This window comes from Fringilla coelebs, assembly GCF_963513975.1.
Source record: "Fringilla coelebs genome assembly, chromosome: 2".
In the NCBI taxonomy this organism is placed as follows: Eukaryota; Metazoa; Chordata; class Aves; order Passeriformes; family Fringillidae; genus Fringilla; species Fringilla coelebs.
In genome coordinates this window covers 20607146-20625061 of record NC_140029.1, presented here as the reverse complement: position 1 = coordinate 20625061, position 17916 = coordinate 20607146, and the positions used below count along the sequence as shown (strand labels likewise).

At 37.0% G+C, this 17916-nt stretch overlaps 1 protein-coding gene across 3 annotated transcripts in view; it reads left to right on the top strand.

The window, feature by feature from the left end:
- Positions 1-17916, top strand: part of WWC3 (WWC family member 3) — a 100591-nt gene that overhangs the window by 35033 nt on the left and 47642 nt on the right. For all 3 annotated transcript variants that reach the window (XM_084227184.1, XM_084227183.1, XM_084227182.1), the window contains exons 2-5: positions 3467-3576; positions 8317-8520; positions 11595-11671; positions 13809-13888. In XM_084227184.1, coding sequence (XP_084083310.1) covers positions 3467-3576; positions 8317-8520; positions 11595-11671; positions 13809-13888 — 471 coding nt within the window. The remainder of the gene's footprint in view (positions 1-3466; positions 3577-8316; positions 8521-11594; positions 11672-13808; positions 13889-17916) is intronic.

Here is a 17916-nt window from a genome sequence, read left to right as displayed (position 1 = left end):
GCAGAGAAAATGTGAATAAACTTGCATTTTCAGATGTGTCTGTTGGATTGCGTGCAAATACCCGGCTTTTATTTCTTCTTGATGAAAACATATAATTTGGGCAGAGTCAGAAGTGACAGATCCGAGGTGCATGACATTGCTCAGAGATTTCTCTCTGGGCTTGATATGCTGTATTTGGATTATGAAAGCTTTCTGATGTGGTTCTGTATTTGCTTCTGAAGGGTTTCAGAGTCACAAAAGATTGGGTGCCTGAGGATTGAAGAGCATCATTACTTTTGGAAAGGATAAAGTCATTTAATCTGATGTTAAGGTTGGTTTTTTGATCTGTGCAGAATTGGTCCCCATGGAGAATTGTTACTTGTTCCTGGTCTATAGGTGCAGTAGCTGCAAAAACTTAATGCCATGAACTGGTCCCAGAGGATTTTCATCTTCAGCTGAAAGTTCAGAACCTTCTTATTAGTGTCTGCCAGTTGTTTTGGGGCAAACAGGATGTGATCATGGGTGAGTGTGTTAGTTACTGTTTAGTACCCTGATCAGATAAATGCCTTAATTTTTCTTTCCTGTGAATAGCCCAGTTCAGGACAGCCCTCTTTTTGTTTCATCAAAGATGGCAGCATTTTTCTTGTGTCTTTGTGTTTATAATGCTTTGAAAAGTTTTTCATTTTTATTTCAATACTTTGAAATGTTTTAACTGATGTACCTTGTACAGTTCTTTATAAAAAAGTAGAAAAGATCTCTTTATATTTTATAGACCTTAAGCTAATTAAGAACAAACCCAGAGGGTGAAGCAGTATTTACAGAAGATACTTAATTTCAGCAGTCAACTGCTGTAATTTGTGGCTGACCTCCACTGTAGATATCTGCATCTCTTCTATTTTGTCTTAGTTTCCTTAACTGACTAGAAACAAATCTTGTCCTCAGAGTTGTGCTGGTTAAACCAGGAAGGTATTTTTTCAGTTCACTTTGTCAAAGCAGTGCAAAAAACAGGCATAAACTTCCAACTCTTAGTTTTGTGTCCTTGGCTGAAAGTCCAACTACATAGGTCTAAATGTGACTGGATTGAGTCAGTATGACATTGTGCTTTGTCTGAAGGGAATCCAATTTGGAGCAACTTTGATTATAGTTTAAAAAGAGCAACATCAACTTAATAATGCTCTGAATATCTGGAAGGCAGCTTTTTATGTGTTGGGGTTTTTTTTCCTACACGTTTTCCTTCAAAACTATTAATTAAACTGTTCACACATGCTTTTATAATGCTGTAATGAAAACTGGTTAGACCAGATGCATTGGTTTTCTTCAGTCTCCCTTTTCCAAAAAGTGAACATTGTCCTTGTCCTGCAAGTCTGAGTCCTGGCAGGATCACAGAGAGCATTGAATTAAAGTTTTTGTAGTGTGAAAGGTTAGAGTATCATGTGCAGGTTTTATTTATGAATAAAGGGTGAGGGTATGTTTGTGTAAAGGCAAGCAAGTCTCATAACTCATTCCAAAGAAAATCTTGTCTATAGTGCGGTAATTTAGGACCTGATGTCTAGACTACTTTGAGAAATTGTAAACATTATGTCTTCAGAACAAGACTATGGGAGTGCAAGAAAAAAATGCTGCACTTTGTATGTTTAATATTTGACTGAATTCCAGGGAGATCAGGAGTATTTTGGCAATATTTGGTCTGCCTGACTCCTAGATGAATTAATGAGAGTGCTTATGTCAGTTCCTAGTAACATTTTCTTTCTTGAATAGAGTGTCTCTGGATTTGCATAATTACATGATGTAAACAACATATTTGTCAGTAATGGAAAATTTTTACTTTAAATAGTGGTGCGCAAGTTTATGTACATCTTTTTTGTTAAACTGTTTATACATGTTGGAGAATCAACCAAGTAGGATCAAGCTGTTATTTGACCTGGGTAGCTTCATCTTCCTACTGTTGTGCAGAGCTGTTGAAACACAACATTGAAACGAGTAAGGGTATTTTAAAAATTATTCTGTTACAGGTAATTTTGAACACTGTAATCTCAGTCACTGTAAAATAGTTTCAGGAGGCAGGTAAATACAGTTCTTCTGTTTGCTGTGTGCAAAGTTTTGTGTTGTTTGTTGGTGGTTGAATGGTGTGCTTACTGCACCATTGGGCTAGCTAGAATGTAGCTGTAGTAGTATTTCCATTATTTTAAGTCTTGACCACTGGATTGTTCTGGTTTGTTTTATTTTGGGGTGGAAGAGCTCAGACAAAGTTACTGTGCTATACAGGTGTTATCAGATGAAGGGCAGTTATGAGTCCTGATGGTCTCTCCATTTAGCAGTGTATTGGTAAGCATAGTCCAAATCTGGTGTTAGAAGACCTTAATTGGGTATTATAACATACAAGTGGAACTACAACAAACAGTATAATGCTATAGATTATGCTCAGCTTAAGTCAGTCCCTAAATTAATGCATGTATTTAATGTTTGCAAAGTTGTTATGTTGTAGGTATTAGAAGTGCCTCAAAAAATATGTGAGAAAGATCTGGTATCTATATCCCATGTGTACTTGAAATTACTTTATTAGTAGCTTTTCAGTAAATGAATTTTGTGACAGCTTTTAGAGGAAAACATTATCCTAGGGGTTAAGTAAAGATTAAAATGAATATTTGGGCAATGAACATGATTAGACTGAACATAAAAGCTTTTATATTTATATAATTTATTCTTCCTAGTTTTTTTATATACCTTGCTGTTCTAGAGCAGTGTTGGTTTAGAGTCTTTCTGTATAATATGGAACAGAGTACTTTCAGTGTCCTTGTCAATACTGACATGGCTGTTCCAGTTTTCTATTACCCACTGATCTATTAAGACTTTGTCTAGCAAGGGCTGTGATATTTTAAGCTGCTAGATAGTAATGCTGTTACTTATTAAATACTATTTCTGGTCTAATAGCTTCAGAATTTCTCAGAGACATTTGTTTGTCTCTTCCTTTTGAGGGAAAGGAAGTAATTTGGACATGTCTGGACCAAGAAAATATCATTAATTGTTGGAAATGTATAATTGAAAAGAGGAAGTCTGTTATAAGGTTCTGTCTTGAATTTTGTGGGGTTTTTTTGTAAAAGACAAACAATTTTGCTACATTGCCACCTAAAGAAGTTAAAACCTATAAAGCTTCTAGTAGTTTCAGCAGTGGTGAACTCTAGCTTCACATTTCTTTCTTTGCAGTATGGGAGAAGAACTGGCAGGACTGCATGCCATTATAATTAAATTGTTATACATAGAAACTAGAGGGGAGAAGCTTGTCTTACCTGTTTGGGGAGTATCTGTCAGCATATTTAAATGAAAATTTATTTTGAAACTGTATGTTTGTAATTATCAGCACATTCCTAAGTAGCATAACTAGTTTTTGATCAACTGGCTCAGGTATCTTCAAAACATGTAATAACATTCATTGCATTGTAAACTTTGCACCTTTTTGTATTTATTTGTGTTATTTTTATTTTTACAGGATTACAAAGCCACTGACGTTTGCTGACTGTGTTGGTGATGAGCTTCCTTTAGGATGGGAAACTGTTTACGATCAACAGATTGGAGTTTATTATATGGACCACATAAATCGTGAGTAGAGATGTGATTGTTTTGAGGAATGCTAACAAGCTGGTGTTTCCTCTTGCCACTAACTTTGCTTCCTATACCATTATACACCTTGTGCTACAGTGAGAAAATGGATGCAAATAATTTCTTGCTGAATGTTTCCTTATCTTTCATATGGGGGCAAAATTGTAAAAAATTCCACTTGTAAAGAATTTTGCAACCTATAATTGAACAGTAGTGTATCAAAATATTTTGGTTTGCTTGGTCATACTGTGAAGTATTAGTAATTTTGTTGCTGCTTTTTGTCATATATCAGAAAGACTTTTGTGTTATATTTTTACATTTCCTATTTTTCCTGTCATCCATAGTTTACTCTTCTGCATTGAAAACCAAAATACATTCTGAGAGAAGTGTGCTGATTTTTGATCAGAAGCACTGTGAAATACAGTAATCTCATTCTTGCTTAAGCAATATATATTTTATATTTTAATACAGTACAACATGCTATCAAAAAGACAACAGATGTTGTCTTTTCCTTTTGGAAACTAATTTTGAACACTTTCCCTTTTGGACTATTGCTGAGCTTTGTATCATCACTGTGGCACATTTGCCAGTTCTACTTTTAAAAAAATGTCTTTATAGCTTTGTACTGCTGCTGCTGTTACTGTTGTGCTATCATTAAGCTTCTTATCACCATTGAGTGAATGCTTTCAGATTGTGGGAATTGGCAGTTGGTGGGACTAAGAAAAGAAGAAAGTAGTTACATGGGCTATCACAACAGTGGTAAATAGTATAATCTGAAAAACCAACCTCAATACTATCTACTTGAAATCTAGTCAATTAAAAAATGAAAGTGTAATAATAATTTTGGGCTTCCAGCCATCATTGGAATTACTTGTGTATTGTGGTTTCACAATTACTTGCTTTAAAAAACCTAAACAACAGAGTAATAAATATTCCCATGGTATTGTTTGACCTATACATGTACTTATTTGTTGTGAAATTCAACAAAGATCATTAACTAAATGATAAAATTTGAACAGCTGTTAATAACATTAATCACAAGGATAGAGAGACAAGAAATTCAAAGGCAATAAATACAGACTGTTAGGTAATCCTTACAATAACTCTGTGTTTAAAAAAAGTATTAGTTTAAGGATTGCTGTCATGCTAACTTTAGTAATGTTGAAATTTAATAAGAAGTGAGGATTACGTTGGAGTACAGTAATGGAGTGCACTTACACCAAAGTATGTGCATGAATGCATATATTTTTAAAAAAAATAAGGTATTGACAACTCTCTTAATTTTTATTTTTTTTTAATTTGCAGGTGGGTTTAGAGTCCCTGCAGAAAATGAGTAGAACATGAATTCCTATTGTAATGCCTTAAAAAAGCTTCTGATAGGCCTCTGTGATGGGAATAACAATCACCATCACATGTAAAAACAGGTCTTCCTTTTGCTTTTTGAATTTCGTTATTAGCAGCTTTACCACAGACGTCAAGTTTGAACTTACTGAAGGGATATTAATCATTGTAGGCATGTCAGATCTGGCTTGTGTTTTTTTCTGTGCAATTGAGAGCAAAAATTGTAGAAGAGAGTCTTTGCAAAGAGCAGCTGAGTTCCCAAATGATCAGTGGGAAGACAGAAATAAAATATGAATATTAATAGGTCTGGAAAAGTAAAGCTAATCATATTAGGCATGAAATAAAGTTAATGTACGAACAGAGGGATAGAAGCTTCATGTGGACAGTGCTGAACTGAGTAAAAGGAATCATTCAACAATTAACAAGGTTGCAAAATTGGCCTCTTTCATGATAACTAATTACTTGCAGCCCACAGATATTATCCTAAATGGTAATTCAGCTGTCACAGTGAAATGGGTTTGTCACCCTTAGGCTAATACTGTGCTTTCATATACCAGCAAGATTTATAATAAGAGGGAAGAAGAGTTGATATTATAGCTGGATAATTGTTATTCAGAAATTAGTTGGACACTTGATGCAATTTTTAAACTGTGGACAGCAAAGGAACCAATCAAGACTGCATAAATTTCCTTTGTAGAAGTGAGAACTAATGAGTAGACAATCATGTGCATCATGAGTTGGTGTCAGACAAGTGGAGGAGATGGGCTTGGAGCTGAAGAAATGTTTTTCTGAAATGAGTATGTCTAAACCACTTTGAATGGCAGCTTCAGGAAAAAGCATTTGGATTGTCTTTTGTGGCTGAATGGGTTAAATGCTTAATGCAGCATTGGAGTTCTGTGTTAATTGACAAAACAGAAGTGCCTCAGTGTCAAGAAATACTGTGAGAAAATGCAAGGGATAATTCAAAGAGAGTTTTCTACACTTACACTTACCAGGGTCCTCTCATGTTTTGTGTACTCTCTCAAGCTTTTTGCCCTTGCGCCTTTTAAAAGAAAACAGCAATACTTCTGATTTTTTTCTAAGTCTTTTGCTATGTTTGTTTACCCAGGAAGCAAGAAAAAGATTCCTAGGCAATAGTTTTCCATTTAAACTGGAAAAAACCCAAGGAACAGAAGAATCTTCTGTAAATCTCAATGGTGCTTCCAACCCTGATCTCCATCTTGTTCTGTAAATTCAATACTTTGTTGACACCCTTACTAAGCTGCTCTTGGCTGTTATCCAGCCATTGCTTAAAAACCTTGGTGGTTGCCAGCCACAGAATTCCTTTCCCTCCTCCTCCGAGTTTTGGGAGCCTTTGAAGTCTCCTCTAAGCAGTTGGGCATTCCCCAGTGAGGGAATAATATATTCTCTGCATTTGTCTGAGACTGTTCTTGAGTTACTATAGTGGGTTTTTTAAAAATTGGTTGTAAAGAAATGAAGGAAGTTAATTTTATCATACAATGTAGCTTTAGTCTTGTTATGTGGCAAACTTGTTTAGAAATCCAGGGCAAAGTTTTCATAAACCAGAAAAAAGCAGAACTTCCCATGCACTAAAGTTTTCTACCTCTAATGAATGCTGCTAGCTTTTCAGAAGGCTTCTGAAATAATTCTGTGAGAGATGCAGTGCCGTGAAGTATAGGATCTCAGAAGTTTAATGTGTGATAGAACGTAACACTTTAGCCTGGGTTGTTTTTTGAGATTAGGACTAATAATTTACCATTCAAAGACAAAAACTGAATCCTAGTAAGCCTGTCTGTTTTATAAATATTTACTGATTTCTCATTGTTTCCATGGAGGTTTAGCAATCTTAGGAATATTAGAATTTGCACAGATTTCAGAGGTGCTTATGAACAAATGAAATAGCAGTGGAAATTGAAATGCCCTCAGTGAAGGGTGGGCAGCAGTCAGAACTCTGTTTTCTTCTGCTTGCCCTCCATATAGAGAAGGATTTATAGCCACTCAACAAGCCAAAGCACATCCTGTCCTTGGCAGAGGAGATATTTTCAGGACACTGGAGTCAGAAGGGAATCAAAGGGGTCCCTGGGAAGTGGAGAGAAATTGCAGAACTGTAGGCACTATCTTTATACTGTTTCAATGTGAGGAGTTGCAGGGAGAGAAAGGTACAACTATTAAGAGAAAAGGTTATTTAGGAACCTAATCTGCAAATCTGTTGGAAGCACTGGTCTTTGATGAGCTTTCTGTTTTTGTTTATATACTTTTCAGATGGCTCTCAAATGGTAGAGCTGCTAGCATGACCTTGACACCATTAGCGTTCTTAATCTGTTGTGTGCTTAATCTTCCACAGTTTGGTATTTCATCACTGGCACCAATATACTGAATTATGTACTCATGATTAATGCAAAACATAACTGGCTTTCATCTCTTGTAAGAAACCAAGTTTGGAAAAATTGCTAGGTGCTTTAGCTCCTGACTGTGCCGAAGGTTTTGCCAATACTTTGAACACTGACATTGTGTCTGCAGCAGCTTTTCACTGCTAGAGCTTCAATCATCAGAAATTAACGTTACATTTAAAGACAAGGCTTTACATCAACATTGTTATGTAAAACATATTATTTGACTCACAAAACCCCCAAAATCAATCAGTACGTTTTTAGGATTTTAATGTGTGTCATCCTCAAATGCCTTTGCAACTGCAAAGAGATTGTTTTGCAGTAATAACCTTGATAATCAATAGATATGGGAAAGATTTGTTTATTTTGGTTTTGGTGGAAGCTTGTTTTTGGTTTGTGTTTAGTTAAAAACGGTTCACATCCTTGCAAGGAAAAACATCAGACTGCTGTTTCTTAAGACAAAAAAAAAAAAAAACAAAAAAAAAAAAAAAAAACAAAAAAAAGTGAAGTGATTTAAAAGCTTTATGGATTTGAGCAAGATGCTGACTTCTCTGTTGAATTACCTCATTCTTAACTGTGCAGGAGTAGCCTCTGTCCTTTTAAGATGTTATGCTTGTGAAGTTGTGTGCAGTATCATAAGTTAGTTCCAGCTATTTATAGACTTACAGGTTAAGCATTGAGATACCTTTAATTTTTCCTTGTGGTTCTGGGTTTTTAGGTAATTCTTGGAATTTTCAAGTTGGCTGTGAGGGAAGGTTAGAGACAAATTACTGTTTTCTTTGGGTTTGCACTGGTTTGTAAAGAAAAGAATAACATTTAAATGCCTTTTATATTTGAGAAGCCTTTCCTGTTCTTTCACTCTGCATCCTTCCTTCTCCTCTCCCAGCTGGAGTGATTTAGTTCTGTAGTGTCAGGTGTGCAGGTTGAGAATGGACATTAACAAAAATAACTTGGACTTGGTGGCACAAAGTGTCATTTTATTTTAATGCTTTTACTTTTCTCTCCTTAGAGCTCACACAAATTGAGGATCCAAGGGAACAATGGAGAAGGGAGCAAGAACGCATGCTGAAGGAATATTTAATAGTTGCCCAGGAGGCACTCAATGCCAAGAAAGAGATTTACCAAATAAAGCAGCAGCGTTTTGAACTAGCCCAAGAGGAATATCAGCAATTGCACAAAATGTGTGAGGATGACAGCCGTTCCTATGCCAGCTGTGAGTTTACTATCTTTTCTTGATATTACCCACCTGCTCTCACAAGATGTGGTGTAAGAAATAGTGTGAAGTATTTCCATCACCTGATTCTTCTCTGAATGAAGGTCCTGACTACAGCAGTGAGGTGCTGTCCTTTGACTCTGCAGTTCAATGTCTTCCAATTCCTGTTACAACTATTACAACAGAGATTTAATAGGCATAAATGTTAGCATTAAAAAGAGACGTAACTTTAAACAGGCAAATATTCCAGCTGGTATTTCTGCCCATCTTGGAGCCACAAACAGTGATGCTTCCTGCCAGGCAACAAGGGCTGAATGTTGCTGGATCAGCTGCCTACCTGCACTCCTAAACTCAAAGATTATTTTCCACTCAACATAGGAGAGAGCTGTCAGTTTAGGGGAAGCCTTCCCTGGATCCATAAGAGTTAGGGACAAGCTGTTTTGTTCAAGAGTACCTCTGACCATGAACTAGGAGACAGTATTTCATTAGTTCACCTCATTCTTGAGTGCCAGCCTGTGATACTGATGTTAGTGATAGAGAGCTTTAATTTCCTGCCCTTTTCAGTCTTCAGAATGAAGTCTCTGGTAGCTTGGAGTAGATAATACGCTTTTTCTGAATTCTGAAGATGTTGCCCCACTGTCATGGCTGTTGGTTGGTGCAGATGTCATTGTCAAAGAGTCAGCCAGACTAGTTCTAAGAAGTGGATATACCCAACAGCCATATGGAAATTAGTGGAGTTTTACTGTTGTTTTTTTTTTTTTTTTTTTTTTCAATTCGAGTTTTTCAGTGGCTGTACAGTCATTGTTTTAACTGCAGGTTTGCTGTTAAATGCCAATGATTTAAGAAGAATGGGAAGCTCTGCTTTAGCCTTTTCTGAAAATGTTCAGGAAATCTGACTGTGGAAGGGGGTTTACAGCAGGTGTCTGGATAGAAGTGTTTAGCTACTGATTCAGTTGTATTTATTAATCCAAGGGAATTCATACATGTGCCAAAATCCTGAATAAAAGATGTTTTCTAGAACTGAGGTGTCCCAGATGGTTTGGACCAAGTACTCTGTTACTATTGAACTGGGATTCTCATCTTTTTGTTTAGTTTATATATATGCATTCTGTTATTCAGTTTGTAACATAACTGAACAGTTGTGACTAGTCTTATTTCCCTCTCTCATGTTCAAGTTTCAGAAGAAGTAGCAAGATATTTTCCTATTAAGAAAGAATTTTTTAAAAAGAAACAATTGTGTAAAGTGTGTTTACCAACTACTTAAAGACTTGGAGTAGAGTAAAAGGTAGTGTCATCAGTATTTTTTGAGATTATAAAACCTAAATTGACATTTATTTGAAAACCTTTCTAGGACCTTGGGCTTTTTGTTTTATTTTTTAAAATTTGTAATAGTTCTCTGGGATATTTTGTTGAATTACTTCAGGTGAATATACAGAAAGAAAGTTCTGTTGAAGATTAAAATATACTAGAAAAAGATAACCTTTTTCATATTTTTGAAGCTCTTAGATAAACAAGTTATTTGAAACAGCAATAAAATATGACTGAAAATGACAAAATTTGGGGTTATCTGTAATGAAAGCAAATGCTATGCCAGTTTACTTATGTTTCTCAGTCTTCTGATAGTTCAGGGTTTTGTAGGTATATCTGGAGTTGATAATGAGAATCTATAAGAGAATTACTCAAAACATTTGCTTGTTTTGAGGTGGAAAAATATTTTAATTTTCTACAGATGTGTTAATATATTTTGTATTGGTTTAAGGTCATATGCATTGGTCTTGAGAAAATGGGATGGGCTGATTACTCAGACGATTTAAAAATTTTTTTTAAATATCCTTTTTGGGATTAATCATGCTGTCAACTCAAGATTCCCAAAAACTCCTTCTCCACTTGTTTTTCCTAATTTGAGTCCTCCACTTCACTGTGGGATGCTTGTCTCTCCTTTTATTGTACAGAAATATTAGACTTCTAATATGAGTGCAATTACATTACCAAAGTTGGGTGCTTATATAGCCAATATCTTTGCCTCTACCATCACTTGTTTCAAGTTGTTGCATTTAAAGAACTCAAAGTTCAGATATTGTTTTTCTCCACTTTGCTTGTGGGTGCTGCCATTGACTCAGTGTCGTGTGCTTATGTGTGGGAGGTGAGCTCAGTGGTTGTGGGTTGGCAGGGAGGTGCCCGTGCAGCAGTTTTGTGACTCAGTTGTGATCAGCACTGTTTAAAAAAAAAATCCATAGAAAATCCTGGATTTAGAGAATTAGTCCAGACATGACTACTCATTTTGGCAAGTTCCTGCACGCACGACATGACCTTGGCATTGCAATATTCTTTAAAGAGTTGAAAGGCCCAGTGCAGCCCCAGACACCGATGTGGGTTTCAGTGCAGCAGCCTTCAGCTCTGCAAAAGGATGGAAGGTCTGACAGCACAACCCTATCCATTCACATACCAGGCATTTTTCAGTGGGCCAGTGTTGCCTTGAATGGTTTGCTCCATAAATCATGGTTGCTCTTGCCCCATCTATCCTCTAGAACCTTTAGTTCATCTGTGTAGGCTTTACCTTGTAATGCCACAGCTTGAAATTGTTGCCTGACTGTAGACACTCTGTGTTAAGAGCTCACTTGCCAGGGTTGGTTTGTATTTCAGTTCCCTTCACTGTTGCTTTAGAAGGCAGCTTCTCTCCCTAGCTGATATAATTTTGTTCTGACAATAATTTTTTTTTAACTTTAGTCCCTATCATACTGTTAATTCAGTGTACCTAGGAAGTAACTAGTAATTATTAATATTTCACAAATTGCTTGCTTCAGTGGATTCCATCATCCTATTACAGAAGCTAATTGCTTTTAGGAAGTACGTGGTGCTGCTATATGCAATTTTTGGTGGTGTTTGGGATGAAAAGAAAGTTTCAGGTGGGCCAAACGGAAATCTTCAGTTGTACTTCAGCAGAGGACAATTTTAGAACCTAGTGACTTGTAAGAAAAAGAATCAATGAAATGGTTTATCAAATAGTGCCACATCTTAACAATTGTATCGAAGAAGGGGGGAAAAAAGTAAAATACTGTTTTCCATCTGTTTAGCATTCTCTGGATTTTCAGCTAATACCAAGTATGACCCATATCAGATTAAAGCAGAAATAGCCAGCCGTCGTGACAGAGTGAGTAATCTTTTTTCATTTTGTAAAAATATGAATTAGGCATGGGGAAGGGAGGGAGGAAGGGTCTGTTTTTCTTTTACTTTAGCATTTACACTGAACATTGCATGCATTTATTGAACGGTATTGAAAAGTGCTTTTTTGTTCTAACCCGTTGCTCTGCTAAAACAGCTCTGTATTAACTGCATTTTGGTGACTTGAGAAGTAATGCTTTTTCCATGCTACAAATGCAAAACATTTTTGTCACAAATGTCAGAGGCAAGCTCAGCCAGGCTTTCAGAAATTGCTTTCTCTCTACAAAATGCCACAAGTAGTAAATGCTCTGCAGCCAGATTCTTTCAGTTCAAACCCACTGTCTTCATACCATTTACTCATTTTCAGTGAGGTTCTGCTGGGCTGCAGGTTTAGCCACTTATTTGGAAATCTCTTCACAATTCAGTAGACCTATTGGCCACATAGAATTTTTCAGCTGATTGACCAGAGGTCTTTTATGAGGAGAGGGAAGTTCAAGTATTCTGACAATGATAGGCAATTCTGTAACAAAAATGTTCCTTATTTATGTAATAAAAAAAAAAACAACTAAAGTCATGGTTTTGGTAAATAAGTATTTTAAAAAACACTTATCCTTGCAGGATAGTGTTCTGTTTTTGTTATAGTGACCGCTTTTCACATGAGTGCCTCTGAAAATAAATCCTGTTCACCACCCTTCAAAGGCATTTATTCTATCTGTATATATTTATTACATGCTGACTAGTGTTTGCTTGTTTTACATACTCTAAATGTCAGCGTATTCTAAACAAGAAAACAAGCCTTATTTATTTAAGTCATATTTGAAGAAAATAAAGAAAGTTTTCACTTATGACTATTTTCCTCTCTTCCTCCTTAAAGAAAATGACCAAGGATACATAGGCTATTATGTTCAAGTGACTGTGTGCATAGTCATCGAGTTGCTTCAGGAAATAGAATGAAATAGGCATTATAAACTTTTTGTGTACAGGATATTAGTGATGCATTTTCTCATTTTACTTTTGGTGAGTGTTAAAGGAGCTGGTGAGGATATAGTGCTTAGGGGGTCATGCTATGAATTTTGATGAAAGGGAGAGAGCCATGCTGGATGGACTCTGACAGTCCTGGTCTGCATCCTGGTACTGATGCAAAGCCCCATGCTCTTGGAATAGAGCTGAAGAAAAAATTAATTTTTTAATTCTCTGTTTTAAAAAATCTGTTTTGTAATGATTTTGTCATTTACTGATGTGCATGTGAAAATCAAGAGCGCTCTAGGTAAATTCCAGCAAATATCCTGAGTTTGGTAGCTTCAGAAGAGAGAGCTTTTTTTCCTTCCATCCCTGCCCCGCTTTGGGCTCGCAGTTCAGTCTTAGCATCACTTCCACATACTGAAACATCCCTGTTCCCCTCATTTGTCTGCTGTCTCTTGCATTCTCCTCTCCATGTTGCCTTCAGTTATCTGTCAGCTTTGGAGGGCAAGAAGCTCTTTCTCTGCAGATCATGCTTGGCTCTTCCATGGTCTGCACAACCTATTCAGGTAACTGTTTCCATAAAACCACAAGAACAGGTTTTTGGAGACATCTTTGTGATGTCACTTTGGATTTCTGCTCATTAGTTCGACCAAGATAATTGACAAAGGGGGTTGAGAGGGCAGGATAAAATGAAAATAACTGTGGAAAGCCGGGCTACCATTTCTGGGAGAGAGACCAGTTCTGGTGGCAGTAATTTCGTTTTTCTGGATTGAAAAATTAACAGCAATGAATGTTTCGTCTCTTTTAAAGTTGATTAAAGAATTGAAGACACTTGAGAGTTGTCTTTGTTACAAAGGGAGAAGAAAATTTATATGGGTTGAAACTTGCTAGCTGTTAGCATAAGCTATTGGAGAAAGAAACCTTATAGAATAGATGAGGAAATTAATACTTCGAATGTTTTGACTGCTTTTTGATTGGGCCTTATGATATTTAAGAAAGTCTTCTGTTGTTTTAATGCACAATTTTAAAGCATAAAAAGAGGAGAGAAATTATCACTTCCAGTTCTTTAAAGTAGCTTAAGATTTTATATTTAAAAACCAATTATTTTTATTGTGGAAGTTACTGTTACTTATTTTTACTTTTAATTATTTTGTATTATTCAGCTTTCTAGGCTGAAACGAGAATTGGCACAGATGAAGCAGGAGTTGCAATATAAAGAAAAAGGAGTGGAAACTCTGCAAGAGTAAGTTAAGAGTTTGTGGGAGGATCTTTTTTTGGGGTTTGGGTTTATTTTTTAATTGTCTTCAAATGAATTTCAAAGAAAAGTGTTGTCAAAAATAAAATGTTAAAGGCTTTGCTTCAGACTTTCTGCTGTGATAGTGATTCAGGGTGAGAACAATGTGAAAGGGTAGAAGAGTTAAACAATTGGTTGGAGTTGTGATTTTGTAGGTCAACATGCAAGAATAGCTTTATAGGCCATGTTCTTTAACTTTTCCTCAAGATATTGCCAAACCGGAATTAGATTTTTAAAAATATTTCCCAAATACTTTCTGGAGATACTTACTTCCTAGAGCACAGCCCAAAGCACCATGATGTTGAGTAGTTTCCCCATGGCAGTATGTACCAAGGCTTTCTGGCTGGGCACAGAGCTTTTCCTAGAGGGAATTCTGTACACCACAACGCTGCTTCTCCCTGTTACCTGATGGTCAGGCCATCTCATTCTGCACTGTATGGCTGACTTGTGCTTTTACTGTAAATTTAGTGGTCTGTGAGACCTTGGATCGTGTTGCATGTGTGCAAGATGTCTGCATGTAAAAGTGACTCCTTGTCTCCTCCCAGTAAGGAAAGGAAGCTCAGGGCAATTTGCCGCTGCTCCCAGGGCAATTAGGCAGCCCTGTTGTTTACTGTGTGCACAGTGGTGTCAAGGGTTGTGAAATGTTGTGGTGACCCTCTCCCTGCCACTCTTCCTGCAGGCCATCTGATGGGAAGGGAACTGCGTGACTTCCATCTGTGCGTGCTTAGTCACCTGCACACATAGCTCATACACGGGATGCCCAGTGGGATAGGGAGAGAGGTTGCCAGGCCATGCAAAAGATGGCAGGTAAACACAGGTGGTTGTGGCTTCCAGATTCCTTCAGCAAGGCCAATGGCTAGACCAAGAGCTTGAACAGCACTTGGATCTGCCTTGGATATGTGGCTGTGCGTTTAGATACCTTGGCCTTTTTTACAGCATGCATGCGAACAAACTGCCTAATGCAGGAGCTTCTGGAAAATGTTGTAACTGTTGCATGTTTAATGGGTTTTGCAACATAAGTGCAGCAGCTGCAGAAATATTTTGGAGCTTTGGATTTATTGTGTTGGTGCTACAAAGCATGGGCTTTCACTTCAGGAGTTCTGATGAAATTCCAGAGATCCTGGAGCAGTTATTTTCCAATTTTGATTGGTACTATGATAACAAAACAAATTAAAGGAAGATTCTCAGATTTAACTTTTAAAAAAGAAGGAATAACCAATGCACTTAATATTTTTGGTATGTTTGATTTGGTTTTTAATAGCAAAATTTTGTTTTTTAAAACAAGGCTGTTTTGCTTTATAGTGCATTTAGAGAGTTTCATAGGAGAAATGTTTTCAACCAAAATACCAAAATTCTTAATTGGCAGATACAATGTATCAAATTATTAATAAATGTATTTTTATTGAAGGATTTAGAGGTAGTTGGGGGAATAGATCATGTATGATATTAACTGAAAATTAGTAGAATAAAGCACTCAAAGTAGTTGCAGTTTCAATATACTAAGTAATATTTTAAATATAGTCAGCATATCGGTATGGTGGTGTAGATATCTAAACAGTAACAGAACAAAACCAATTTTCTCTTATGATTCTTAATAATATTTTCTTGGAGTAAGAATTGCTATTCCATTTCTGCTTTTTTGTTTTCCTTCTCTTGGTTATGGAGTTATTTTAAGGGTATAGGTTCAATTATTTTGTAAAAGGACTAACCACTTAACTAGGATGATGAAAGTATTTGAAGACCATTTGAAACTCAAGATTGTTTTAATTAGTGTAATTCATTTAAGATAGTCCAGTAAAGTAGTGCAACTTTTTGAAAAATAGAGTCTGCAAATGATTAAGAATACAAATGTTAGTCTTGGATTATAGCCCAAGTCAAGTTGCCCATGTTCCAGGATGGGGTTATAGGAGAGACATTCAAGAGAGGAATTATTTTAAAGCATATCTGATTAGTCAGTGGTCACTCCAGGCATGTAGTTTAGAAGTTCAGGCATGACAACTCAGGGCTTCAGTGCTGCTAATTGCTGCTGTTGCTGTGGTCACCCTCTGTCCCATTGATGCACTGGGTGGCACTTGTGTTTGCTGGAGCTGGGGACAACCCTTTGCCTGTGAGTTACCTGGAGCTGTGCTCTGCTCTCTGCAGTGACTTCTTCACTTGTGAAAGAGACTTGTGGTTTTGTTTTTGTTTCAAGCTTTTAGGTGTTTTTTTTATTTGCCCTTCTGGTGAGATACATGTGGTTTTTTTAGGAGTATTTTGCTTCTAGGAGGAAGTGAGCCAATTTGGAGAGTACTTAAACTAACAGCTGAAGAGAGGATCTTCTCTCGTCTCCTTGCGTAGTCAGTAGACAAACTAGCCTGAAAGCCTAACAGTGCTCAAGCCTGTCCCTGTGCAATCTCTCCCCTACCTCCTGTATTTGTTGGGAGAGAAGGGTCACTCAAGTCAAGTACCAAGGCTGAAGTAGTTTAGTTTTTCCATATCCTCAAAGTAAGTATATTGTCTGAAAAGAATTTCATTGCTCCTTCTTTAAAACAAAAATGCTGAGTTTTTTTGCTCTGTTCCCCCCCTACCCCGCTTCCCTTTCCCCTTAAAAGTTTATTGCATTTCAGACATTTCCCACTTCTGTTACATTTTCTGAAGTTTTGGTCTGCGTCATTCTTCTTCCTTCTTGTGCAAAGTCAAATCTTCAAGTAACTGCCAAACTGCAAATGGCATGCATCCTGTTCAGGTTTTTTAAAGGCATGTACATCACTTTATTTCAAGTGTAAGCCAAGAACAACATTAGGAGCCATCAAACTTGGGGCTTTACTTCTGGCTGAATGTTTGCTTTGAAACTGTTACCAAAATGGCATCATGTGCAGATATTGGAACTTGCTGCCAGGTGACTCTCTGCAGCCTTGCTTGGTATAGCTCTCAGAGAAGAGACAGTTTTTATGGAGAGGACGGTTGGGTTACTCAGTATTTCCATCATTTTATGTTGCCGTCTGATTCAAATGCCTTTGTTAAATGCAAATCTCTTACATTGACATTTTCCATGTACAGTGTCTGCCTTGGACTGTGTTTTGTTTTCTGTTCTTTTTAATTTTAGTAAAATGGCTTAACCATCTTTGAGGAGAATGAAAAGAAAACAAAACCACAAAATGACTATAGAAGTGGGGTTTTATGAGTGGAGACATGATTGAGGGGGATTTCAATACCTCTACAACTTCAATACTGTCAGAATTCCAATATTCATAGAGCTGCAACTTTATATCAGGACTGTACTTTCTACAGTTTCATCTAAATTTGGCAATGTTGTGTGTGATAAACCTTTGGATATGGGTTTGTGTTTGCCCAGTGGAGACTTTGTAGAGCTCATTGTTTAAAGCCTGCAAAGATCCCCACCCTGCAGGATGGTGCATCTTGGCCTCCACCACCTTTGCCCCAAGGTGCGTCTGATCCTGTCCCAGTCGAAACTTACAGGGTTAAATATATGCCTTTTCAGGAGCAAATTCCTTCCTCTGGCCTGGCAACAGGGACTGAGAAGGAGGAGCAGTTCCTTCTCCCCTGTGTTTTCAGTGACCCTACTGCTCCCCAGCAGGAATTTTGGAGGAAGAAGGCGTTTAGCAACAAAGGAAATGAAAACTTGGCCAGTTGGCCAGGAGAGCAGAGTGAATGCTGCGAGAAGTTGGGAGTGACAAGAAATTAGGACTGGCTAAACAATTTGTAGCTACAGACTAATTTAGAGGTTAGGAGGTCTGACAAAAACTTTAAAATTAGATTTTTGCTGAAGTACAGGCCTGTGCTTTGGTGGAGGAAAATGGAGGAACATGGAATCTGCCCCATAGGACTGAAACAATGACCAAACATTAATAGTCTGTGTATACTAGAAACATCTTCATATCTTTACAGTCTTGCGTGTTAGTTGAATGTTCTTGCTATGCATACAAAGGTCTGATCTATATTTTTAGCATGCTATTTTCCATTAATAAAATGGGAAA